This window comes from Heterodontus francisci, chromosome 6, assembly GCF_036365525.1.
Source record: "Heterodontus francisci isolate sHetFra1 chromosome 6, sHetFra1.hap1, whole genome shotgun sequence".
NCBI lineage: Eukaryota > Metazoa > Chordata > Chondrichthyes > Heterodontiformes > Heterodontidae > Heterodontus > Heterodontus francisci.
The window spans coordinates 4800013-4827284 of NC_090376.1; the positions used below are offsets into that span (position 1 = coordinate 4800013).

At 52.8% G+C, this 27272-nt stretch overlaps 1 protein-coding gene across 1 annotated transcript; it reads right to left on the reverse strand.

Annotated features, from left to right (window-relative positions):
* Positions 1 to 455: 455 nt before the first annotated feature.
* LOC137371082 (uncharacterized) lies at positions 456 to 26787 on the reverse strand. Its single transcript, XM_068032992.1, has 4 exons — positions 26607 to 26787; positions 15880 to 16475; positions 12199 to 12819; positions 456 to 3854 (listed from the first exon to the last, which is right to left on the reverse strand). Exons 2-4 carry the CDS (start codon positions 16434 to 16436, stop codon positions 2633 to 2635), a joined length of 2400 nt encoding a protein of 799 aa, XP_067889093.1. The 5' UTR covers positions 16437 to 16475; positions 26607 to 26787; the 3' UTR covers positions 456 to 2632.
* Positions 26788 to 27272: the final 485 nt, after the last annotated feature.

Here is a 27272-nt window from a genome sequence, read left to right on the forward strand (position 1 = left end):
TATAAGTAATGAAGGTGTGGCTGGCCAGATAGAAACATTTGGACAACCCTGCTCTAGGTGGTAGAGGTCATGGGTTTGGAAGGTGCTGTCTAAGGAGCCTTGGTGCGTTGCTGCAGTGCATCTTGTAGATGGTACACACTGCTGCCACTGCGTGTCAGTGGTGGAGGGAGTGAATGTTGAGACTGGAGTTTCTCTATATCTACTCCACCAAATCCGATTTGATCATCCCTGAACCTGCTGAACTCAAGGGAATACAAGCCAAGTTTAATGTGGAAACACAGGAAGATGAAGAGACCATTTAGTACCTTGAGCCTGTTACTCTATTCAGTTAGATCATGGCTGATCTGTATCTACATTCCATTTACCCGCTGTGATGACCAGGTGAGAAAGGGGTCTAGGGTTTCCTTTCAGCCTTCACCTGGTCTTACTGTAACAGGGTTTAAATTTTAAACACTGTGTTTTAGCTCCCCCCTTGGTGAATCCTTGTTCACCGCTTTCCAATCATAAGGCAGAGAAACCAGCACAAACAGGCTTTCTTAAGTTTAAAGAAGAAAAGTGTAATTTATTAAACTTAAACTCTAATTCGGTTGACGCCTACGGATACAGGACACGCCCACGCTAGCATGCATATACGATACACACATGCAGATAGGGACAGAAAGAAGCAGAAGAAAAATAAAGTGGAAAAGTTTGAGGCAATATCTGAAGAGTTTTTGTTACAGGTCTTTGAGCTCACTGTCGAGTAGATCTGTTGGGGCCCAGTATTTTATTTTTTATTTTAGAGATACAGCACTGAAACAGGCCCTTCGGCCCACCGAGTCTGTGCCGACCAACAACCGCCCATTTATACTAACCCTACAGTAATCCCATATTCCCCATCACCTCCCTACACTAGGGGCAATTTACAACGGCCAATTTACCTATCACCTGCAAGTCTTTTGGATGTGGGAGGAAACCGGAGCACCCGGCGAAAACCCACGCAGACACAGGGAGAACTTGCAAACTCCGCACAGACAGTACCCAGAATCGAACCCGGGTCCCTGGAGCTGTGAGGCTGGGGTGCTAACCACTGCGCCACTGTGCCACCCTGTTGGAGACTTTTCTGTCTTGGGGTTCATGCGTCTTCACTGGGTTTGGAGTTCTGTGAGAAAGAGATGGGAGCAGACAGACAGACATGAGGTCTTCTTCAGTCCAGGAGCATTCTGCTTTCTGCCAGTTCAAACACTGTCTCGACAATTTAAAACTCTCAGTTCAAACTCTGCAACAGCCAGTGATAGTCATGTGATTAACTGGTTTGACCACATCGGTTGTGTATTGCATGGGAGCAGGGGATAGCTCCTTTGTCCCACGCACTGTCTGTTAATATGCCAAAATCTCTTTCCAGCCAGGTGCCTGTCAACCCCTTGACACAGGCCTTCTCTTCTTCCCAGCAACAATTTGAAATTTAACACCCATGTGGCGAAATTAATGTGCCTCATTCTTGGCAGGTGGGGGTCTGCATGACACCGCCCTGGATCCATATCCCTTCATACTCTCAACCAATAAATTTCAATCTCACTGTTGAAATTTTCAATCGACCCCCAGCCTGAACAACGTTTTGGGGGAGAGAGTTCCAGATTTCCACTCCCCTTTGTCTGAAGTGCTTCCTGACATCACCCCTGAACGGCCTGGCTCTCATTTTAAGGTTCTGCCCCATTGTTCTGGACTCCCCCCTCCCCCACCAGAGGAAATAGTTTCTCTCTATCGACCCGATCGAATCCTTTCATCATCTTAAACACCTCAGTTGGATCATCTTTTAATCCTCTAAACTCAGGGAAATACAAGCCTGGTCTCTGCAGCCCGTTCCCATAATTTAACCCTTTGAGCCCTGCTATCATTCTGGTGACTCTGCGCTGCTCCCCCTCCAAGGACAGTATGTCCTTTCTGAGGAGTGGGGCCCAGAATGAACGCAGTTACTTCAGATGTGACCCTACACCCTCAGCACTGCACTGGGAGTGTCAGCCTGGAGGTTGTACTCAAGTCTCTGGAGTGGGATTTGAATACATGACCTCCTAAAGTCATGGGGGGGGGAGGGGGGAGGATTTTATGCTCTCCCCTGCAATGGGTTTGGAGACAGGGAGAGCATGTAATTGGACGCTGGCTGGTGGGGGAAGGAGAACACCGCCACCTCCCCACCTCCACCCAAATTAAGTCCGGGATGGGAAGGCCTCTGGACAGCCTTCCTGTCCTGCGGCCAATTGAAGCCCTTAAGAGGGCAATTAAGGGCCTCATTCTGCTGCCGCCGGTATTAGCTCAGTGGCAGGCAGGCCTGTCACTGCACAGGGAGCACAGCAAGCAAACCCGAGTAGGTTGTTTGCCAGCTTCAGGGAGGGGGTCCCTCATCAAAAGGCAATGAGTGCCTGAACAAGGGACCCCGGCATTGCTGGGGGAGGGGAGGGGAGGGGGCCCGCTGACAGCCACCCCCCTTGCCCTTGCTGCTGATCCCCCTATACCCCTCTCCCCCGCAACCCCCATCCCATGAAACCCACTGTGTTGATAGTTGGTATGTAAGGGATTGCAGGCGGTGTTACAGTATCTCTCAAATGCTCAAGTAAGGGGAGTTGGAGCAGCAACATTATCAAACTACCGTTTCTCAATCCTGTCCACCGTCTGTGTTTTGTTGTTTGATCTTGGAGTCGATCACCCACTGCAGGACTCGCTCAGCATCTTCCGCCAGATTCTGTACGAAACTGGTGAGCATCTTCCGTGTGACTGTAAATGCAATTCCTCCAGACACAACAGCACCAAAAACCGGGATACCACGTATGAAATATTCCCCTGCCATGAAGCCCATTCCGGCAGTATTGGACAGTAACTTGTAAAGAAGCTGTATGTTTATATCCCTCGGCTGGGGTGAACGTATTTGAGCCTTCAAGTCCTCCAACGGCTTCTCAATCTCCAGAGACATTCTTTCAAGAGACTCCTCATCAAGCCCAAAGCGCTTGTAGTAAATGGGCAAATACTTCAGCAATATTTTAACATCACACATAATCCCTATTCCCAGAATGGGAGCTGCTGCTGCCACAGATGATACCAAAGCTAGTTTCCAAATCTCCGTGCTCAGAGAATTCTTTTCCTTCTCAATAATTTTTGAAGAGGTTGTGGCGATGGATCTCAGGAACGCTTGTTTCCTGTACTTGGGCAATTCCCTTTCCAAAGTCTTTTGGAGCAGCCTAAAGTCATATTCTTCAAAATTCAAGATGGACACCAGGAAGACTTGTGGAGATTTCACACCTTGCTCTTCCAAATACTTCAGTGACTCCTCTCTGATCTGTTCCAGCACTTGGCCCTGGTTTAACTGTGCTGCACGCCGTATCTTAGACGCCTCAATGTCGCTGTCAACCTTTGAGCGGACAAAGTAGAACCGTGCGCCCCTTTCATTAATCCATTCAGCAAGCTTAGTGTGATTCTCTTTGAAGCGTTCAGAGGCGACAATGATGAAGAAGTCATACCTGTCAAAGCCCACCTGCTCCCTGTATTTCTCCAATTGGAAATTAGGGGTCCCCAACCCTGGAAGATCCCAAATATGAACGTTAGTGAATATTGGATGTGTGTACCTGGTTGGTACCATTGTGGTTTCTGTAACTCCAGTTGGAGCAGCTCCATGTTGGTCATCAGGGATACCGCGCATTGCATTAACCAGGGAGGATTTTCCAGCTCCCGCCTCCCCAGTAATCCCAATATTGACCACCACGTCGTCTAGTGACTGGAGGCGTAATAATATCTTAGAGGCAATTACAGGGACTCCTCCTGATTCAAAAGCTTTGTTCATTTCTTCCCGCTCTTCTTTAGTAACACGCTCAAATATTTCACATCTGAAAATGTAAAAACACACGTAATAAAAATAGGGAAGAAGTCAATCAACATCTTTCCAAAGGGAATGGATTTACAAAGCAGCAAGAAAGCACAACAACAACTTACACCTCCAAGAAAGCAAAGTGCCCTGGGGTGCTTCACAGACCCCGTCAGGGAGAGAAATGGACACTGACCCACAAAAAGAAATATTAGACCGAAAGCTTGCTCAAAGAGGTGGGTTTTAAGGAGGGGCTTAAAGGAGGTGGACAGTCGTAGACACCAGACCCACTGCAATGTGGTTGACTCTGAACTGCCCTCTGTAATGGCCTAGCAAGACACTCAGTTGTCAAGGGCAATTAGGGATGGGCAACAAATGCTGTCTTGTCAGTGACACCGACATCCCATGAAAGAAAACAAAAAAAGATGGGAGGTCAACCAGAGAAGATGGGAATAGTTGAGTCTGGACATAGGCATGGATGAAGGTTTCGGCAACAAATGAGCTGAGGAAAGGGTGGCGAGGAGTAATGTTACAGAGGTGAAAATAGGCAGCCATGGAGAACATAAGAACATAAGAAATAGGAGCAGGAGAAGGCCATTCAGCCCCTCGAGCCTGCTCCACCATTCAATAAGATCATGGCTGATCTGCCCCAGACCTCAACTTTTCTTTCGTACCAGCTCCTCATAGCCCTCAACTCCCCGAGATTTCAAATATCTATTTACCTCCTCTTTAGTGATCTAGCCTCCACAACTCTGGGGTAGCGAATTCCAGAGATTCACTACCCTCTGAGAGAAGAATTCCCTTTGCATCTCAGTTTTAAATGAGTGACCCCTTATTCTGTAACTATGTCCCATAGTTCGAGATTCCCCCACTAGTGGAAACATCTTCTCAACATCTATCCTGTCAAACCGCCTCAGAATCTTGTACGTTTTAATAAGATCATCCCTCATTCTTCTAAACTCTAATGAATAAAGGCCTAACCTGTTTAGCCGTTCTTGATAAGTCAACCCCTTCATCCCAGGAATCAGCCTAGTGAACCTTTTCTGAACTGCCTCCAATGCTAGTATATCCTTCCTTAAATACGGGGACCAAAACTGTACGCAGTACTCCAGGTGCAGTCTCACCAACACCCTGTACAGTTGTAACAAGACTTCCCTATTTTTAAACTCTAACCCCCGAGCAATAAAGGCCAAAATTCCATTTGCCTTCTTAATTACTCGCTGCACCTGCGTGCTACCTTTTTGTGTTTCATGCACAGGAACACCCAGATCTCTCTGTACTGCACTTTTTTGGAGTCTCTCTTCATTTAAATAATAGTCTACTTTTTGATTCTTCCTACCAAAGTACTCACACTTTCCTACATTAAAATCCATCTGCCAAGTTTTTGCCCACTCACTCAACCTATCTATATCCCCTTGCAGATTCCTTATGTCCTCATCACGACATGCTCTCCCACCTATTTTTGTATCGTCAGCAAATTTGGATATATTACACTCTGTCCCCTCCTCCATATCATTAATATAGATAGTAAATAATTGAGGCCCTAGGACTGATCCTTGTGGCACTTCACTAGTTATATCTTTCCAACCTGAAAAAGACCCATTGATCCCAACTGTCTGTCTTCTGTGAGTTAACCAATCCTCAATCCATGCTAATACATTACCCCCAATACCGTGAGCTCCTATCTTGTGCAATAATCTTTTATGTGGCACCTTATCGAATGCCTTCTGGAAATCTAAATACACTACATCTACTGGTTCCCCTTTATCAACTCTGCTTGTTATATCCTCAAAGAACTCTAGCAAATTTGTCAAACATGATTTCCCTTTCACAAAACCATGTTGACTTTATTTGATTGCGTGAAGCTTTTCTAAATGTCCTGCTATTTCTTCCTTAATAATGGACTCTAGCATTTTGCCAACGACCCATGTTAGGCTGACTGGCCTATAGTTTCCTGCTTTTTGTCTCCCTCCCTTTTTGAACAGGGGCATCACATTAGCGGTTTTCCAATCTGCTGGGACTCTCCCGGAATCCAGTGAGTTCAGGAATATTTCAACCAATGCCTCCACTATCTCTGCAGCCACTTCCTTTAAAACCCTTGGATACAGGCCATCAGGTCCTGGCGACTTGTCTGCCTTTAGTCCCATTAGTTTGTCAAATACTTTGTCCCTCGTGATAGAGATTGTTACAAGATCTTTCCTCCAATTAGCTCCTTGCTTATCAGATATTCTGTGGGATGTTTATAGTGCCCTCCACCGTGAAGATCAAAGCAAATTATTGGTTTAAATTATGTGCCATTTCCTTGTTCCCTGCTATCAATTCTCCAGGGTCAAATATAACACCAAGGTTGCAACGATTCTGGTTCAGCATCAGACAGCAGCATGGGAAGGGGATGGAACAGGGAAAGGAATTTGTGATGGGGCATAGGAACAAAAGGAGGCCATTCAGCCCCTCAAGCCTGTTCCATATTCAATGAGATCATGGCTGATCTGAATCCTAACTCCATTGATCCACCTTGGCTCCATATCCCTCAACACCCTTGGCTAACAAAAATCTATCAATCTCAGATTTAAAATGATTAATTGAGCTCCAGCATCTGCTGCTTTTTGTGGGGTAAAGTTCCACACTTCCAACATCAACATCAATGGCTTCATTCTTTCTAATATTTAATTGGAGCAAATTTCTGCTGATCTAGTACTGGATGTTGGACAAGCAGGATTACAAATCAGAGACAGTGGAGGGAGATGGTGGTAAGGCAGAGCCGAGTGTTGTCAGTGTACATGTGAAAAACTAACACTGTGTTTTCGGATGATGTTACCAAGGGACAGCATGGAGATGAGAAAGAGGAGGCAACCAAGGATAGATCCATGGGGGACACCAGAGGTAACGGTGCGGGAGCAGGAAGGGAAGCCATTGCAGGTGATTCTCTGGCTACAATAACAATGGAACCAGATGAGAGCAGTCCCACCCAGCTGGACAACAGTGGAGAGGTGTTGGAGGAGGATGGTGTGGTCAACGATGTCAAAGGCTGCAGACAGGTGGAGAAGGACGAGGCAGGAAAGTTTACCACAGTCACAGTCACAGAGGATGTCATCTGTGACTTTGGTCAGGGCTGGGGCAGAGGGAGAAACTGATTGAGAAATTCAAATATTGGCAAAAGAACCAGAGAGGAAATGAGGAGAATGGGCGGCACAGTGGTTAGCACCGCAGCCTCACAGCTCCAGCGACCCGGGTTCAAGTCTGGGTACTGCCTGTGTGGAGTTTGCAAGTTCTCCCTGTGTCTGCGTGGGTTTCCTCTGGGTGCTCCGGTTTCCTCCCACATGCCAAAGACTTGCAGGTTGATAGGTAAATTGTCCATTATAAAATGCCCCTAGTGTAGGTAGGTGGTAGGGAAATATAGGGACAGGTGGGGATGTGGCAGGAATATGGGATTAGTGTAGGGTTAGTACAAATGGGTGGGTGATGGTCAGCACAGACACGGTGGGCCGAAGGGCCTGTTTCAGTGCTGTACCACTAAAAAAAAAAATTCTTTTTTTAAGCAGAGAGTTGTTGTGATCTGGAATGTGCTGCCTGAAAGGGTGATGGAAGTAGATTCAATAATAACCTTCAAAAGGGACTTGGATAAATACTGGAGGGGGGAAATTTGCTGGGTCGCAGGGAAAAAGAGGGTGTGGGTGTAATTGGGGAAAGAGCGGAGGGAGTGGGTGTAATTGGGGAAAGAGCCGAGGGAGTGGGAGTAATTGGGGAAAGAGTAGAGGGAGTGGGGGTAATTGGGGAAAAAGAGGTAGTGGGTGAAATTGGGGAAAGAGCCGATGGAGAGGGAGTAATTGGGGAAAGAGCGGAGGGAGTGGGAGTAATTGGGAAAAAGAGGGAGTGGGTGTAATTGGGGGAAGAATGGAGGGGATGGGAGGAATTGGGGAAAGAGCGGAGGGAGCGGATGTAATGGGGAAAGAGCCAAGGGAGTGGGTGCAATGGGGAAAGAGCCGAGGGAGTGGGTGTAATTGGGGAAAGAGCCGACGGAATGGGTGTAATTGGGGAAAGAGCCGAGGGAGTGCGTGTAATTGGGGAAAGAGCCGAGGGAGTGGGTGTAATTGGGGAAAGAGCGGAGGGAGTGGGTGGAATTCGGGAAAGAGCGCAGGGACTGAGTGTAATAGGATAAAGAGTCGAGCGAGTGGGTGTAATTGGGGAAAGAGCAGAGGGAGTGTGTGTAATTGGGGAAAGAGAAGAGGGGGTGGGTGTAATTGGGGAAAGAGAAGAGGGGGTGGGTGTAATTGGGGAAAGAGAAGAGGGAATGGGTGTAATTGGGGAAAGAGCAGAGGGAATGGGTGTAATTGGGGAAAGAGCAGAGAGAGTATGTGTAATTGGGGAAAGAGAAGAGGGAGTGGGTGTAATTGGGGAAAGAGCGGAGGGGATGGGTGTAATTGGGGAAAGAGCAGAGGGAGTGGGTGTAATTGGGGAAGGAGCGGAGGCAGTGGGTGTAATTGGGGAAGGAGCCGAGGGAGTGGGTGTAATTGGGGAAGGAGCCGACGGAATGGGTGTAATTGGGGAAGGAGCCGACGGAATGGGTGTAATTGGGGAAAGAGAAGAGGGAGTGGGTGTAATTGGGGAAAGAGAAGAGGGAGTGGGTGTAATTGGGGAAAGAGCCGAGGGAGTGGGTGTAATTGGGGAAAGAGCCGAGGGAGTGGGTGTAATTGGGGAAAGAGCCGAGGGAGTGGGTGTAATTGGGGAAAGAGTGGAGGGAGTGGGTGTAATTGGGGAAAGAGAAGAGGGAGTGGGTGTAATTGGGGAAAGAGTCGAGGGAGTGGGTGTAATTGGGGAAAGAGCGGAGGGAGTGGGTCTAATTGGGGAAAGAGCCGAGGGAGTGGGTGTAATTGGGGAAAGAGCGGAGGGTGTGGGTGTAATTGGGGAAAGAGCGGAGGGAGTGGGTGTAATTGGGGAAAGAGCGGAGGGAGTGGGAGTAATTGGGAAAAAGAGGGAGTGGGTGTAATTGGGGGAAGAATGGAGGGGGTGGGAGGAATTGGGGAAAGAGCGGAGGGAGCGGATGTAATGGGGAAAGAGCCAAGGGAGTGGGTGTAATGGGGAAAGAGCCGAGGGAGTGGGTGTAATTGGGGAAAGAGCCGAGGGAGTGGGTGTAATTGGGGAAAGAGCGGAGGGAGTGGGTGTAATTGGGGAAAGAGCCGAGGGAGTGGGTGTAATTGGGGAAAGAGCCGACGGAATGGGTGTAATTGGGGAAAGAGCCGAGGGAGTGGGTGTAATTGGGGAAAGAGCGGAGGGAGTGGGTGTAATTCGGGAAAGAGCGCAGGGACTGAGTGTAATAGGATAAAGAGTCGAGCGAGTGGGTGTAATTGGGGAAAGAGCAGAGGGAGTGTGTGTAATTGGGGAAAGAGAAGAGGGGGTGGGTGTAATTGGGGAAAGAGAAGAGGGAATGGGTGTAATTGGGGAAAGAGCAGAGGGAATGGGTGTAATTGGGGAAAGAGCAGAGAGAGTATGTGTAATTGGGGAAAGAGAAGAGGGAGTGGGTGTAATTGGGGAAAGAGCGGAGGGGATGGGTGTAATTGGGGAAAGAGCAGAGGGAGTGGGTGTAATTGGGGAAGGAGCGGAGGCAGTGGGTGTAATTGGGGAAGGAGCCGAGGGAGTGGGTGTAATTGGGGAAGGAGCCGACGGAATGGGTGGAATTGGGGAAGGAGCCGACGGAATGGGTGTAATTGGGGAAAGAGAAGAGGGAGTGGGTGTAATTGGGGAAAGAGCCGAGGGAGTGGGTGTAATTGGGGAAAGAGCCGAGGGAGTGGGTGTAATTGGGGAAAGAGCCGAGGGAGTGGGTGTAATTGGGGAAAGAGCCGAGGGAGTGGGTGTAATTCGGGAAAGAGCGCAGGGACTGAGTGTAATAGGATAAAGAGTCGAGCGAGTGGGTGTAATTGGGGAAAGAGCAGAGGGAGTGTGTGTAATTGGGGAAAGAGAAGAGGGGGTGGGTGTAATTGGGGAAAGAGAAGAGGGAATGGGTGTAATTGGGGAAAGAGCAGAGGGAGTGTGTGTAATTGGGGAAAGAGAAGAGGGGGTGGGTGTAATTGGGGAAAGAGAAGAGGGAATGGGTGTAATTGGGGAAAGAGCAGAGGGAATGGGTGTAATTGGGGAAAGAGCAGAGAGAGTATGTGTAATTGGGGAAAGAGAAGAGGCAGTGGGTGTAATTGGGGAAAGAGCAGAGGGAGTGGGTGTAATTGGGGAAGGAGCGGAGGGAGTGGGAGTAATTGGGGAAAGAGTAGAGGGAGTGGGGGTAATTGGGGAAAGAGCAGAGGGAGTGGGTGTAATTGGGGAAGGAGCGGAGGGAGTGGGAGTAATTGGGAAAGGAGCCGAGGGAGTGGGTGTAATTGGGGAAGGAGCCGACGGAATGGGTGTAATTGGGGAAAGAGAAGAGGGAGTGGGTGTAATTGGGGAAAGAGAAGAGGGAGTGGGTGTAATTGGGGAAAGAGCGGAGGGAGTGGGTGTAATTGGGGAAAGAGCCGAGGGAGTGGGAGTAATTGGGGAAAGAGTAGAGGGAGTGGGGGTAATTGGGGAAAAAGAGGTAGTGGGTGAAATTGGGGAAAGAGCCGATGGAGAGGGAGTAATTGGGGAAAGAGAGGGAGTGGGAGTAATTGGGAAAAGAGCGGAGGGAATGGGTGTAATTGAGGAAAGAGCGGAGGGAGTGGGAGTAATTGGGAAAAAGAAGGAGTGGGTGTAATTGGGGGAAGAATGGAGGGGGTGGGAGGAATTGGGGAAAGAGCGGAGGGAGCGGATGTAATGGAGAAAGAGCCAAGGGAGTGGGTGTAATGGGGAAAGAGCCGAGGGAGTGGGTGTAATTGGGGAAAGAGCGGAGGGGGTGGGTGTAATTGGGGAAAGAGAAGAGGGAATGGGTGTAATTGGGGAAAGAGCAGAGGGAATGGGTGTAATTGGGGAAAGAGCAGAGAGAGTATGTGTAATTGGGGAAAGAGAAGAGGGAGTGGGTGTAATTGGGGAAAGAGCCGGGGGGATGGGTGTAATTGGGGAAAGAGCAGAGGGAGTGGGTGTAATTGGGGAAGGAGCGGAGGCAGTGGGTGTAATTGGGGAAGGAGCCGAGGGAGTGGGTGTAATTGGGGAAGAAGCCGACGGAATGGGTGTAATTGGGGAAAGAGAAGAGGGAGTGGGTGTAATTGGGGAAAGAGAAGAGGGAGTGGGTGGAATTCGGGAAAGAGCCGAGGGAGTGGGTGTAATTGGGGAAAGAGCCGAGGGAGTGGGTGTAATTGGGGAAAGAGCCGAGGGAGTGGGTGTAATTGGGGAAAGAGTGGAGGGAGTGGGTGTAATTGGGGAAAGAGTGGAGGGAGTGGGTGTAATTGGGGAAAGAGCGGAGGGAGTGGGTCTAATTGGGGAAAGAGCCGAGGGAGTGGGTGTAATTGGGGAAAGAGCGGAGGGTGTGGGTGTAATTGGGGAAAGAGTCGAGGGAGTGGGTGTAATTGGGGAAAGAGCGGAGGGAGTGGGTCTAATTGGGGAAAGAGCCGAGGGAGTGGGTCTAATTGGGGAAAGAGCGGAGGGAGTGGGTCTAATTGGGGAAAGAGCCGAGGGAGTGGGTGTAATTGGGGAAAGAGCGGAGGGTGTGGGTGTAATTGGGGAAAGAGTCGAGGGAGTGGGTGTAATTGGGGAAAGAGCGGAGGGAGTGGGTCTAATTGGGGAAAGAGCCGAGGGAGTGGGTCTAATTGGGGAAAGAGCCGAGGGAGTGGGTGTAATTGGGGAAAGAGCGGAGGGAGTGGGTCTAATTGGGGAAAGAGTCGAGGGAGTGGGTGTAATTGGGGAAAGAGCGGAGGGAGTGGGTCTAATTGGGGAAAGAGCCGAGGGAGTGGGTGTAATTGGGGAAAGAGCGCAGGGAATGGGTTTAATTGGGGAAAGAGCCGAGGGAGTGGGTGTAATTGGGGAAAGAGCAGAGGGAGTGGGTCTAATTGGGGAATGAGCCGAGGGAGTGGGTGTAATTGGGGAAAGAGCAGAGGGAGTGGGTGTAATTGGGGAAAGAGCAGAGGGAGTGGGTGTAATGGGGGAAAGAGCCGAGGGAGTCTGTGCAATTGGGGAAAGAGCTGAGGGAGTGGGTGTAATTGGGGAAAGAGAAGAGGGAGTGGGTGTAATTGGGGAAGGAGCCGAGGGTGTCGGTGTAATTGGGGAAAGAGAAGAGGGAGTGGGTGTAATTGGGGAAAGAGAAGAGGGAGTGGGTGTAATTGGGGAAAGAGAAGAGGGATTGGGTGTAATTGGGGAAAGAGAAGAGGGAGTGGGTGTAATTGGGGAAAGAGCCTCCTTCTGTTCTGTCGGATTCCAGTTTTAAAAGTATCTCCCAGTCTATCTGATGAGGGAGGAAACGTTCATTCACTCACTTGATCACATCAGGATGATTTTGAATTCTTGAACAAAGTGACCAGAAGTCAAATTTCTCCAAATCAAAACCGCTCACAAGATAGACCTCTGCTTGCTGAACTCCTCCCTTCTTCAGGCACTCAATACAGAACTGTCTGATCTCCTCAACGACCTTGTTTTCATTGTATTTCGAATTATAACGGTATTTATACGCTCGGAGATCGCCATCGAGCTTTGTGCGAACAAATAAAACCACCTTCCCCATGTTCTGAAGAATCTTTGAGAGTTGGCTGTGGTGAGCTTTGAAGATTTCAGAGGCCACGATGATGAAGAGCCCATAATTTTCACCATTCACTTGCTTCAGGTACTGCTCTGGTTGCAAGTTTGCACTGATCTCTGGGAGCTCCCAAATCCTGACGTTAGGATATTTGGGGAAAGTGTAGACAACGGGCTTTGTGTCTGGGTCTCCCATCCCGGTCATTGCTGCTGCCTCATCATCAGCTTGAAGACCTCGCAGTGCATTGATCAAGGTCGATTTCCCAGACCAGTGATCCCCAAAGACAGCCATATCCAACCCTGAAGCTTCAGTCCGCTCAGTCGATGGAGACTGTCTGCTTGAGTTTTTAATCAGTCCCTTGGTTCTAAACAGAAAGACAGACTGGTCTTCATACAACATCTCATCAATATCTCTCAAAAAACAACTCAAAGCATTACACAAATAATTAACCACCTTGGAATATGCAGCTGGGCTGTGGTTGGATTGTTGGTGTGCGTGCGATTCTGTCTGTACATTTTTTTTGAAATCACAGGATGTAGGTGTCGCTGGCCAGGACACCATTTATTGCTCATCACTAATCCCTCCGAGAGGGTGGCAGTGGGCTGCCTTCCTCGGCCACTTTAGAGGGTATTTAAGAGTTAATCACATTGCTGTGGGTCTGGAGTCACATGTAGGCCAGACCAGATAAGGACAGCAGATTTCCTTCCCTGAAGGACATTAGTGAACTAGATGGGTTTTTATAACAATCCAGTAGTTTGATGGTCACTGATATGAGCTTTTTAACTCCAGATTTATTGATTAATTGAATTTAAATTCCTCAGCTGCTGTGCTGGGATTTGAACTCATGGTGCCAGATCATTATTCCCTGGATTACTAGTCCATTAATAAACCTATGCTACCATTGAGTGTGACAGAGAGAGTGAGTGTGTGTGAGAGAGAGAGAGAGTGAGTGAGAGAGAATGAGTGTCAAACTGTGAGTGTGAGAGAGAATGAGTGTGAAAGTGTGCGAGAGTGAGAGTGAGAGTGAGTGTGAGACAGTGAGTGTGAGAGTGAGAATGAATGTGTGCAAGAGAGAGTGTGAGTGTGTGAGAAAGAGCGTGGTGTGTCTTTGTGTGTGTGAGAGTATGTGTGTGTGGGAATGTGTGTGTAAGTGTGAGAGAGAGAGAGAGTGTGAGTGTGTGTGACTGTGTGAGAGAGAGTGTGTGTGTGAGAGAGTGTGTAAATGTGTGTGAGTATGTGTGAGAGAGAGAGTATTTGTATGTGTTTGTGTGAGACAGAGTGTGTGTGTCAGAGAAAGAGAGTGTGTGTATGTGTGAATGTGAGTGTGTGTGAGAGAGAGATCATGTGTATGTATGTGTGTGTGTGAGAGAGAGTGTGTATGTGAGCGAGAGCTTGTGTATGTGTGAATTTGAGTGTGTGCGAGAGAGAGAGTGTGTGTGTGTCAGTGTGTGTGTGTGTGAGAGAGAGAGTCTGTGTGAGAGAGAGAGAGAGAGTGTGTGTGTGTCAGTGTGTGTGAGAGAGAGTGCGTGTGTGTGAGAGAAAGAGAGAGTGTGTGTGTGAGAGCGAGAGCTTGTGTATGTGTGAATTTGAGTGTGTGCGAGAGAGAGTGTGTGTGTGAGAGTGTGTGTGAGAGAGAGTGTGTGTGTGTGTGTCTGTGTGTGAGAGAGAGAGTGCGTGTGTGTGAGAGTGTTTGTGAGAGAGAGTGAGTGTGTGTGTGTGTGTCAGTGTATGTGTGAGAGAGAGTGAGTGTGAGTGAGAGAGAGAGAGAGTGTGTGTGTGTCAGTGTGTGTGTGAGAGAGAGTGCGTGTGTGTGAGAGTGTGTGTGAGAGAGAGTGAGTGTGTGTGTGTGTGTGTCAGTGTGTGTGTGAGAGAGAGTGAGTGTGAGTGTGTGCCCTTGGGTGTGAATGGGATACCTGTCAATGTCTCTCTGACAGGAGCATACACAGAAAGTGAGGTGAGGTTGGCGGACTCTGCATTCCCTAGGTGACCACACTCTAAAAAATTACATCACATAGATTACATTTACACAGAATATACAGCACAGAAAAGGCCATTCAGCCCAGCTAGTCTGTACTGGTGTTTATGCTCCACAAGAATCTTGTCCCATTCTATCTGCCTTATCTCAGCCTTTCAGCAAATCTTTCTATTCCTTTTTCTCTCTTGTACTCGTCTAGTTTCCTTTAGAAAGCATCTACGCTGTTCACCTCAACTATTTCCTGTGGTAGTGACTTCTGCATTGGGTGGCCAGCCTTGAACTTTCACCCCTGGCTCCTGGTTCCCAGATGAAGCATCAGTGTGACCACAGCTGAGAATTGTCTACTGCTGCCCAAAACTCAATGACGATTGGTTAACTGGGAACCCAAATTGACAAAGCTCATTCAAAAAGCAACCGGGATCCTGGGCTTTATAAATAGAAGCACAAGATACACAAGTAAGGAATTTATACTAAACTTTTATAAAACACTGGCTCGGCTTCAGCTGGAGTATTGAGTCCAATTCCAGGGCCTGCACTTTAGGAAGGATGTTGATGTCTTGGAGAAGGTGCGGAGGGAGATTTACCAGAATAGTCCCAGGGATGAGGGACTTCAGTTAATGTGGAGAGACTGGAGAAGCTGGGATTATTCTCCTTAGAGCAGAGAAGGTTAAGGGGAGATTTAATCGAGGTGCTCGAAACCATAAAGAGTCTTGATACAGTAAATAAGGAGAAAGTGTTTCTAATGGCATGGGGGGTCAGTAACCATATCAGGAGAATGGGACTAATTGGCTAGCTGTTTGAAAGAGCCAGCACTGGTATGATGGGCTGAATGGTGGTGGGCATCAGGCATTGAGTCCAATCCTGGTCTCGCTCAATCTCCACATTTCCCAGCAGAGGTCTATGGTCAGTGTTCAGCTCCTGAATGGACCATCACACTCCCAGTCCAACGGTACTGAGGGTTATTGTAATGTCCCGACCATTTGATGAACTGACTCACTGGGATTGAAATGCGAGCTGCAAGAGCTAAGATCATAAGGAATGAGCTGGAGTAGGCCATTCAGCCCATCGAGCCTGCCCCGCTATTCAATATGATCATGGCTGATCATCTGCCTCAATTCCACCTTCCCGCCCTCTCCCTGTATTCCTTGGTTTCCTAACTGCCCAAAACTCTATCCATTTCAGTCTTGAATATACTCAACAACTGATTATCCACAACCCTCTGGGGTAGAGAATTCCAAAGCTTCACAGCCCTCAGTGAAAAGATTTCTCCTCACCTCAATCTGAAATGGCCGAGCCCTTATTCTGATACTGTGACCTTTAATTCTAGACTCCCCAGTCAGGGCAAACAGCCTCTCAGTATATGTTGCAATGAAATCACCTCTCATTCGTCTAAACTTCAGACAATATAGAGTTACTCTACTCAATACTGTTAAGCAAAGCCATACATACTTGTTGAGTTCACCAATCTTCTCTTCAATGCTGCTGTGGAATAGGGGGAATTGATAGATATCAGGGTTGGTGTTGGACACCAGGAATATGGGTGGGTGTTGCACACCTTCCTGTGCTAAATAATTAGTAACTGATGAGGCGATGTCTTGAAGCACCATATCAAGTTGATTAATAGAGCTTATTAGGGGTGCGTATTGTTGCACATCAGTGCCAATCTTGCTGCGGACAAAGTAACAAGGCTTGTCCTTAGCCTGGCCCTCCTTGGCAAACTTCACACAATCAGAAGCAAACGTGTCCAATGGGGAGACAATGATGAGCAGGTCGTAGGGGTCTAAGCTGGTGCTACTCAGGTTGGACGGAATCTCCCAGAAGGTTACATTTGCGTGTTTGGGGTGAGTGTATTTGATGATCTTCAAGGCAGTATTAGGATCTGGGGAGGCTCCCCCATTCTCATCACCTTGCAAAGCATTGATCAGAGATGTCTTGCCTGCACCATTTGGCCCTGCCACAGCAATCCATATGTCGTCCGGTTTTTTCGAGCTGATCCAGGAACCCATGGAGGAAAGGTCACCAAACCAATACAATCACAAGTCTCCCTAACAGCATAAAAGAGAAGATTCAGTGCAGGAAACAGCTCATTTAGAAAACAGCATGGGTTAGATACAGAATAAACTCCCTCTACACTGTCCCCATCAAACACTCCCAGGACAGGTACAGCACGGGTTACCCCACGCTCCTGATCTTTGGGCACCCAGTGCGGAGGGGCTTGGGCCGGGAGGAGGATCTCCTCGTCGGTCTGCTCCTGGGCCTGGCCAAGGTGGCAAGTCACAGGTCCAGGTTGCGGGCCGTCGGGGGGTCCGTCCTCCCCGATTGCCTGCCCCTCTTCCGCGGTTACGTTCGCGCCCGGGTGCCCTGAATGAAGGGGAGGGCGAGGCCCCAGAGGGTCGGGCCTCCCAGCCGGAGTCCACCACCAACCAGGAGACACCTGACCCAGTTATAACTGAGAATGCTGCCCCATCTGCTGGGCCTGTGGGTGCTGGCGGAGCGGGAGATAGCCTCCTCCCTCCGCCTCCAGTCTCGGCTCCGGCTGGTTTCCCGGAGTCCGGAACCTCTGTCTCCCCTGGACCACTCATTGGCCTGGGGACGGAGGTGGAGGGGGGTCCTGAACCGCTGGTGCCTACAGGCTCCAGTTTCACAATAGAACCCAGAGAGGACTCCTCCGCCATCGATCCTGGGGGTGGGATCGTGACGGAGGCGGGACCAGCTGGCACGGCCGGGACGTCCGCCCCATAGTGTGTGGATGTGTCGGCCGCTGGCGGTGACGACCCGGAGGAGGATGGGGATTCGGTGCGGGGCACGGAGGATGATCTTGATTCCATCGCCAGTGAGGTGGTGGAGTCCCTCGTGCCACCCACCGAATCTCCTCTCATCCCCACGGCGGAACTCCGGGATTTCCTCGCGGCTTGCAGGGGTTGCCGCAATAAAGCTCAGCTGGCCCTCGACCGTTGGTCGAATCTGGCGCTGATCATCCAGTCCGTCCGTGCCGCCCTTAAGATAGCGGGCAAGCGCGCGGACGTGAAACTGGTTGAGAGGCGCCGTTTTAATGTGTTCCTCAATGGTTTGCTGGGGGAGTGGAGGGCCAGGTGCACTTCCACTCCCTCCTCACAGTGAGGTGTTTGTGACGGGTTTTAAGTACCTTTGACATGAAGATAACCATAGCCAGCCTCAACATCAACGGCAGCAGAGGGGCTCACCGCAGATTTCACAATCTCTCAGTCCTTAGGGAAGGGAGATACGCGGTGAGCTTTCTGCAGGAAACCCACACCGTTCCGGGAGACGAAGCCACCTGGCTCCTGGAGTGGCAGGGTGGGGTCTACATGAGTCACCTCACCCCTATTTCCAGTGGGGTGGCTATCTTGTTGGCCCCGACTTTTCAGCCGGAGATCTTGGGGGTCAAGGAGCTAGTGCCGGGCCGCTTGCTCCACCTCGCCGTTCGCCTGGGTAGCGTGCCGCTCCACTTTGTGAATGTGTACGCGCCCAGGCCCGGCGCTTTGCAAGCGCGCTTCTTTGAAGAAGTGTCCGCTCTCTTGAGCTCCATCGATAGCGGCGAGTGCATCATCCTCGGGGGGGATTTTAACTGCACCCTAGAGGTGGGGGATCGCTCCGGTCCCCAGCGCGGCCAAGCGTCGGTGGAGAAGTTGAGGGGACTGATCAGCTCCCTTAACTTGGTGGACGTCTGGCGGAATCTCCATCCCGACTCCAGCGCCTTCACGTGGAGGTCTGGAGGAGGGGGGTCGCGAATCGACCGCCTCTACATTTCGCAGGCGTACGTCTCCCGCGTTTCGGCGGCCTCCATGCGGCTGGTGCCGTGCTCGGACCACCGCCTGGTGTGGGCGGAGTTCACTCCGCTCCGCACGCGGGCGGGGTCCGCGTACTGGCACTTTAACAACCGGCTGCTGGAGGACGTGCGATTTCGGGACTCGTTCTGTCGATTCTGGGCCGACTGGAGAAGGAAGCAGGGGGGCTTCCCCTCCTTGAGGCTATGGTGGGATGTGGGCAAGACTCACATCCGCGTCTTCTGTCAGGAGTACGCGAAGAGGTCGACCAAGAGGCGGGAAGCCGAGATCGGGCGCCTTGAGAGGGAGGTGCTCGACTTGGAATCCCGCCTCGGTCATGCCGTCGCGGACCCGGCCCTGTGGCAGGCGTACAAAGAGAAGAAGGGCGCGCTGAGGAACCTGCAGCTCATAGGGTCCCGAGGCGCGTACGTGAGGTCGCGGATCCAGATCCTGGAAGATTTGGACCGCGCCTCACCCTTCTTCTACTCGCTGGAAAAATGGCGGGGGGTCCGTAAGCAGCTCGTTGAGCTGCTGGCCGACGACGGATCCTCCATCACGGATCCGGAGGGAATGGGCCTCCTGGTCCGGACGTATTACAGTGCGTTGTTCTCTCCGGATCCGTCCAGTGAGGATGCGCGCAGAGTTTTGTGGGAGGACCTGCCGCAGGTCAGCCCGGAGGGCGCCGAAGGATTGGAGGCTCCGCTCACGTTGGCGGAGCTGACTGGCGCCCTCCACCAGCTCTCGAGGGGCAAATCCCCAGGGCTGGATGGGTTGACCGTGGAGTTCCTCAGGGCGTTCTGGGACGTCCTGGGGGACGATTACGCGCGGGTCCTGGGGGAAAGCCTGGCGACCGGGGAGATGCCCCTCTCGTGGCGCAGGGCGGTCATCGTCCTGCTGCCGAAGAGGGGCGATCTCCGCCTGCTTAAAAACTGGCGTCCGGTCTCCCTCCTCAGCACGGATTATAAGATCTTTGCCCGGGCTATGTCTACCCGCCTGGGCTCCGTGCTGGCCCACATGATCCACCCCGACCAGTCCTACACGGTCCCGGGCCGGTCCATCCAGGACAACATCCACCTGGTCCGGGACCTGATCCATCTTTCCCAGAGGACTGGTCAGTCGGTCGCCTTTCTCTCCCTCAATCAGGAGAAGGCGTTCGACAGGGTGGATCACGATTACCTTTTCGGGACTCTGCGCGCTTTCGGACTCGGGCCGCATTTTGTGGCCCGGGTCCGACTTTTATACGCCGCCGCAGAGTGTCTAGTCAAAGTTAACGGGTCCTTGACGGCGCCCCTTCGATTTGGGAGAGGAGTGCGTCAGGGGTGCCCCATGTCCGGCCAATTGTATACCATCTGCGTGGAGCCCTTCCTGTGCCTGCTTCGCAGGAGGTTGACGGGATTGGCTCTGCGCGAGCCGGCCATGCGGGTCGTCCTCTCGGCTTACGCCGACGACGTGCTCCTCGCAATCACAGATCCCGTTGACTTGCGGAGGATGCGCGACTGCCAGCAGACCTTTTCTGCCGCGTCCTCCGCGAGGATCAATTGGGAGAAATGTTCCGGACTCCTGGTTGGTCAGTGGCGGGTGGACTCCCTGCCGGAGGAGATGACACCTTTTGCGTGGAGCACCACGCACCTCCTCTATCTGGGAGTCCACCTTAGCCCCGCTGAGGAAGCCTGGCCGACAAACTGGCAGGAGTTGGAGGCGAAAGTCACCGCTCGGCTGGGGCGCTGGACAGGACTGCTCCGAGTGCTTTCCTACAGGGGCCGAGCGTTGGTCATAAACCAACTGGTGGCCTCCATGCTGTGGTACCGGTTGGTCACTTTGGCCCCGCCCCCTGTATTTGCCACCAAGATCCAGAAGAAACTCGTCGATTTCTTCTGGGGCAAGAGGAAACACTGGGTCTCTGCCGCGGTCCTGTCTCTCCCGATCGAGGAGGGCGGTCAGTCGCTGGTGTGCGTCCGCACCCAGGCTGCGACTCTCCGCCTTCGGACCCTGCAGAGATACCTGTACGTCGAGCGTCCTCCCAGATGGTGTGCGCTGGCGACGTATTTTTTCCGCCAGTGTCACTGCCTTCAAGACGACACGCAGCTCCCGGTGGAGTCCGTTAGCCGCGCCTCTCTGAGGGAGTTGCCTGTCTTTTACCGGGATCTTTTCCGAGTCTGGAACATGGTCGCCTCCAGTCAGGGCGCTCCCCCGCCGGCGGAGGAGAGCGCCTCGGCTGTCCGGGCGGCCGACTCCGGGGACGGTCCGGCGGGCGGAGGAGTAGCCGAAACCCCCGGGACGCCCCTCACTGCGGGTGGCGAGGGGGCTCGGGAGTGCGGAGCGATCCCGGCCGAGCTGACCCCCGCTCGGCCGGAACTGCTCATCGGACCCAGGCCCCGAAACCCTCCTCGGGAGCCGGTCCCGCACAACCCGAGCCGCCTCTCGGAAATGCCCTCCGTGCCATTCCAATCGGCGCGGAGGGGTTTCCTGTACGGGCTGCTCCTGCACACTCTCCACTTCCTCGCCCTCGTCAGCCGGCCGGACACGCCCTGGCGGTCCGCGTTGCCATCTGGCGGCGAGGGGAAACCCCGATGGAGGTCTCTCTACGCGGGAGTCTTCCCCCTTTACATCGGGGACCTGGGGTGGAGGGTGCTGCACAGAGCAGTCCCGTGCAATAGGCTTTTAAGTAGGTTCACGGACTCCCAGGCCACCTGTACTTTCTGCGGCCTGGACGAGTCCGTGTTCCACATTTATATGGAGTGTGCGAGGTTGCAGCCCCTATTTGAGTATCTGAAGGGGCTGCTCCTCAAATTCTGGCTGCACTTCAGTCCCACGCTCCTGATCTTTGGGCACCCGGTGCGGAGGGGCTTGGGCCGGGAGGAGGATCTCCTCGTCGGTCTGCTCCTGGGCCTGGCCAAGGTGGCAATTCACAGGTCCAGGTTGCGGGCCGTCGGGGGGTCCGTCCTCCCCGATTGCCTGCCCCTCTTCCGCGGTTACGTTCGCGCCCGGGTGCCCTGAATGAAGGGGAGGGCGAGGCCCCAGAGGGTCGGGCCTCCCAGCCGGAGTCCACCACCAACCAGGAGACACCTGCCCCAGTTATAACTGAGAATGCTGCCCCATCTGCTGGGCCTGTGGGTGCTGGCGGAGCGGGAGATAGCCTCCTCCCTCCGCCTCCAGTCTCGGCTCCGGCTGGTTTCCCGGAGTCCGGAACCTCTGTCTCCCCTGGACCACTCATTGGCCTGGGGACGGAGGTGGAGGGGGGTCCTGAACCGCTGGTGCCTACAGGCTCCAGTTTCACAATAGAACCCAGAGAGGACTCCTCCGCCATCGATCCTGGGGGTGGGATCGTGACGGAGGCGGGACCAGCTGGCGCGGCCGGGACGTCCGCCCCATAGTGTGTGGATGTGTCGGCCGCTGGCGGTGACGACCCGGAGGAGGATGGGGATTCGGTGCGGGGCACGGAGGATGATCTTGATTCCATCGCCAGTGAGGTGGTGGAGTCCCTCGTGCCACCCACCGAATCTCCTCTCATCCCCACGGCGGAACTCCGGGATTTCCTCGCGGCTTGCAGGGGTTGCCGCAATAAAGCTCAGCTGGCCCTCGACCGTTGGTCGAATCTGGCGCTGATCATCCAGTCCGTCCGTGCCGCCCTTAAGATAGCGGGCAAGCGCGCGGACGTGAAACTGGTTGAGAGGCGCCGTTTTAATGTGTTCCTCAATGGTTTGCTGGGGGAGTGGAGGGCCAGGTGCACTTCCACTCCCTCCTCACAGTGAGGTGTTTGTGACGGGTTTTAAGTACCTTTGACATGAAGATAACCATAGCCAGCCTCAACATCAACGGCAGCAGAGGGGCTCACCGCAGATTTCACAATCTCTCAGTCCTTAGGGAAGGGAGATACGCGGTGAGCTTTCTGCAGGAAACCCACACCGTTCCGGGAGACGAAGCCACCTGGCTCCTGGAGTGGCAGGGTGGGGTCTACATGAGTCACCTCACCCCTATTTCTAGTGGGGTGGCTATCTTGTTGGCCCCGACTTTTCAGCCGGAGATCTTGGGGGTCAAGGAGCTAGTGCCGCTCCACTTTGTGAATGTGCACGCGCCCAGGCCCAGCGCGTTGCAAGCGCGCTTCTTTGCAGAAGTGTCCGCTCTCTTGAGCTCCATCGATAGCTGCGAGTGCATCATCCTCGGGGGGGATTTTAACTGCACCCTCGAGGTGGGGGATCGCTCCGGTCCCCAGCGCGGCCAAGCGTCGGTGGAGAAGTTGAGGGGACTGATCAGCTCCCTTAACTTGGTGGACGTCTGGCGGAATCTCCATCCCGACTCCAGTGCCTTCACGTGGAGGTCTGGAGGAGGGGGATCGCGAATCGACCGCCTCTACTTTTCGCAGGCGTACGTCTCCCGCGTCTCGGCGGCCTCCATGCGGCTGGTGCCGTGCTCGGACCACCGCCTGGTGTGGGCGGAGTTCACTACGCTCCGCACGTGGGAGGGGTCCGCGTACTGGCACTTTAACAACCGGCTGCTGGAAGACGAGCGATTCCGGGACTCGTTCTGTCGATTCGGGGCCGTCTGGAGAAGGAAGCAGGGGGGCTTCCCCTCCTTGAGGCTATGGTGGGATGTGGGCAAGACTCACATCCGTGTCTTCTGTCAGGAGTACGCAAAGGGGTCAACCAAGAGGCGGAAAGCCGAGATCGGGCGCCTTGAGAGGGAGGTGCTCGACTTGGAGTCCCGCCTCGGTCATGCCGTCGTGGACCCGGCCCTGTGGCAGGCGTACAAAGAGAAGGGCGCGCTGAGGGACCTGCAGCTCATAGGGTCCCGAGGCGCGTACGTGAGGTCGCGGATCCAGATCCTGGAACATTTGGACCGCGCCACACGGCGGGTCCGTAAGCAGCTCGTCGAGCTGCTGGCCGACGGCGGATCCTCCATCACGGATCCGGAGGGAATGGGCCTCCTGGTCCGTACTTATTACAGTGCGTTGTTCTCTCCGGATCCGTCCAGCGAGGATGCGCGCAGAGTTTTGTGGGAGGACCTGCCGCAGGTCAGCCCGGAGTGCGCCGAAGGATTGGAGGCTCCGCTCACGTTGGCGGAGCTGACAGGCGCCCTCCACCAGCTCTCAAGGGGCAAATCCCCAGGGCTGGATGGGTTGACCGTGGAGTTCCTCAGGGCGTTCTGGGACGTCCTGGGGGACGATTACGCGCGGGTCTTGGGGGAAAGCATGGCGACCGGGGAGATGCCCCTCTCGTGGCGCAGGGCGGTCATCGTCCTGCTGCCGAAGAGGGGCGATCTCCGCCTGCTTAAAAACTGGCGTCTGGTCTCCCTCCTCAGCATGGATTATAAGATCTTTGCCCGGGCTATGTCTACCCACCTGGGCTCTGTGCTGGCCCACGTGATCCACCCGACCAGTCCTACACGGTCCCGGGCCAGTCCATCCAGGACCACATCCACCTGGTCCGGGACCTGATCCATCTTTCCCAGAGGACTGGTCAGTCGGTCGCCTTTCTCTCCCTCGATCAGGAGAAGGCGTTCGACAGGGTGGATCACGAATACCTTTTCGGGACTCTGCGCGCTTTCGGACTCGGGCCGCATTTCATGGCCCGGGTCCGACTTTTATACGCCGCCGCAGAGTGTCTAGTCAAAGTTAACGGGTCCTTGACGCCGCCCCTTCGCTTTGGGAGAGGAGTGCGTCAGGGATGCCCCATGTCCGGCCAATTGTATACCATCTGCGTGGAGCCCTTCCTGTGCCTGCTTCGCAGGAGATTGACGGGATTGGCTCTGCGCGAGCCGGCCATGCGGGTCGTCCTCTCGGCTTACGCCGATGACGTGCTCCTCGCGATCACAGATCCCGTTGATTTGCGGAGGATGGGCGACTGCCAGCAGACCTTTTCTGCCGCGTCCTCTGCAAGGATCAATTGGGAGAAATGTTCCGGACTCCTGGTGGGTCAGTGGTGGGTGGACTCCCTGCCGGAGGAGATGACACCTTTTGTGTGGAGCACCACGCACCTCCTCTATCTGGGAGTCCACCTTAGCCCCGCTGAGGAAGCCTGGCCGGCAGACTGGCAGGAGTTGGAGGCGAAAGTCAACACTCGGCTGGGACGCTGGACAGGACTGCTCCGAGTGCTTTCCTACAGGGGCCGAGCGTTGGTCATAAACCAACTGGTGGCCTCGATGCTGTGATACCGGTTGGTCACTTTGGCCCCGCCCCCTGCCTTCGCCACCAAGATCCAGAAGAAACTCGTCGATTTCTTCTGGGGCAAGAGGAAACTCTGGGTCTCTGCCGCGGTCCTGAGTCTCCCGATCGAGGAGGGCGGCCAGGCTGCGACTTTCTGCCTTCGGACCCTGCAGAGATACCTGTACGTCGAGTGTCCTCCCAGATGGTGTGCGCTGGCGATGTATTTTTTCCGCCAGTGTCACTGCCTTCAAGACGACATGCAGCTCCCGGTGGAGTCCGTTAGCCGCGCCTCTCTGAGGGAGTAGCCTGTCTTTTACCAGGATCTTTTCCGAGTCTGGAACATGGTCGCCACCAGTCAGGGCGCTCCCCCGCCGGCGGAGGTGAGCGTCTCGGCTGTCCTGGTGGACGACTCCGGGGACAGACCGGTGGGCGGAGGAGTAGCCGAAACCCCCGGGACGCCCCTCACTGCGGGTGGCGAGGGGGCCCAGGAGAGCAGAGAGCTCCCGGCTGAGCTGACCCCTGCTCGGCCGGAACTGCTCATCGGACCCAGGCCCTGAAACCCTCCTCGGGAGCTGGTCCCGCACAACCCGAGCTGCCTCTCGGAAATGCCCTCCGTGCCATTCCAATCGGCGCGTAGAGGCTTCCTGTACGGGCTGCTCCTGCACACTTTCCACTTCCTCGCCCTCGTCAGCCGGCCAGACACGCCCTGGCGGTCCGCGTTGCCATCTGGCGGCGAGGGGAAACCCCGATGGAGGTCTCTCTACGCGGGAGTCTTCCCCCTTTACATCGGGGACCTGGGGTGGAGGGTGCTGCACAGAGCAGTCCCGTGCAATAGGCTTTTAAGTAGGTTCACGGACTCCCAGGCCGCCTGTACTTTCTGCAGCCTGGACAAGTCCGTGTTCCACGTTTATACGGAGAGTGCGAGGTTGCAGCCCCTCTGTGAGTATCTGAAGGGGCTGCTCCTCAAATTCTGGCTGCACTTCAGTCCCACGCTCCTGATCTTTGGGCACCCGGTGCGGAGGGGCTTGGGCCGGGAGGAAGATCTCCTCGTCGGTCTGCTCCTGGGCCTAGTCAAGGTGGCAATTCACAGGTCCAGGTTGTGGGCCGTCGGGGGGTCTGTCCTCCCCGATTGCCTGCCCCTCTTCCGCGGTTACGTTCACGCCCGGGTGTCCCTGGAGAAGGAGCATGCGGTGTCCGCCGGTACGCTTGAGGCCTTCCGCGACCGGTGGGCACCGCAGGGCTGGAGTGCATTGTCAACGCCGAGAATGGCATTTTAATTTGAGTTTTTTGTTTATTTCTGTTTTTAATAAGGTTATTTTAAAAATATGTATGTAAAGGGGGTCTGAGGAATAAAGGCCCCCTCGACATAAAATATATAAAAGGTGCCTGGGGTATAAGGGCCACCAAAAAAAAGCGCGGTTAGATACAGAGTAAAGCTCCCTCTGCAGGGTTCCAATACGTTGCCTTTTCCCCCACAATCAGACTCCAACATGATGTTTCCAATCTCCTATCTGTGAATATATTACAGAGGAATTCTATTACAGTGTCCATTACGATCTGTTTACACCTGTTTATTATAAAATCAAATTACCAGAAACCCAGGTTATGTTTTAAACCATTTCTCAATGGACTCTACAGTTGTTTTCGAATCTTCCATCACAGAAAGGAGGCCATTCGGCCCATCATGCCTGTGCTGGCTCTTTGAAAGAACTATCCAATTAGTCCCACTCCCTGCTCTTTCCCCACATCCCTGTAAATTTTTCCTTTTTCAATATTTATCCAATTCCCCTTTTGAAAGTTACTATTGAATCTGCTTCCACCGCCCTTTCAGGCAGCGCGTTCCAGATCACAACAAATCACTGCATCAAGAAAATTCTCCTTGTCTCCCTCTGGTTTTCTTGCCGATTATCTTCAATCTGTGTCCCTCTGGTTACCGACCCTCCTGCTAGTGGGAACAGTTTCTCCTTCTTTACTCTATCAAAACCCCTCATATTATGAACACCTCTGTTGAATCTCCCGTTAACCTTCTCTGTTCTTGTTCTCCAGTCTCTCCATGTGAATGAAATCCCTCACTCCGGGACCATTCCAGTAAATCTCCTCCGCACCCTCTCCACGACATTCTTCCTAAAATGCAGGGCCCAGAACGGGACACAATCCTCCAGCTGAGGCCAAACTCTAAGTCTCTGCTCCTGGCACACGATTCGACTTCAGAAAACAATCACAGTGAATAAGATAAAAACAATACACACCTGAGTCTTGGCAAATACTTCCGTGACAAGCAGAGAAAGAGAGACACTATTAGCAAGTGAGGAGGCTGAAAGAATGTTTTAGCCTGAACTGCACAGCACTGGAGCTCCAGTTAGTTACAGCTTGTATCTATAATAGGTTTGTCCTCTCGTGCATTGATGAGTAAGTTTCAGTTTCAGTTTCCAAGTTATAAGAGCAACTAATTCCAAAGGCTGAGGTAATTCTGAGTGAGTTGCAGCTGATACGTCATTGGTTGACCAGGTCACATGTGCCTTCATGAATAGTTTGTGTATTTTGTATTAACTCCTCTGCGTTCTGGGCACTGCACTTGAGGAAGGCTTTCGAGAGAGTACAGAAATGAATTAGCAGAATGGTTCCAGGGATGAGGAACTTCAGTTACGTAAACAGATTGGAGAAGCTGGGGCTGTTCTTGGAGAAGAGAAGGCTGAGAGGTGATTTGACAGAACGTTCAAAATCATGATGGGTCTGCCCATTGGCGGAAGGATCCGGAACCAAAGGACACTGATTTAAGATGATTGGCAAAAGAAGCAACGGCGAATTAGACGATCAACCATGATCTTTTTTGAATGGTGGAGCAGGCTCGAGGGGCCGAATGGCCTCCTATTTTTCTATGTTTCTATGACAAGAGGATAAATATTTTCACACAG

What these genes read in the sequence shown, in the direction of transcription:
- LOC137371082 (XM_068032992.1), bottom strand. Translation starts at nt 16,436, where the DNA reads ATGGGTTCCTGGATCAGCTCGAAAAAACCGGACGACATATGGATTGCT. An exon ending in AAGATTGGTGAACTCAACAA is followed by an intron (nt 12,820 to 15,879) that starts GTATGTATGGCT and finishes CTTTCTGTTTAG; the next exon opens with AACCAAGGGACTGATTAAAA. An exon ending in AATCATCCTGATGTGATCAA is followed by an intron (nt 3,855 to 12,198) that starts GTGAGTGAATGA and finishes TTACATTTTCAG; the next exon opens with ATGTGAAATATTTGAGCGTG.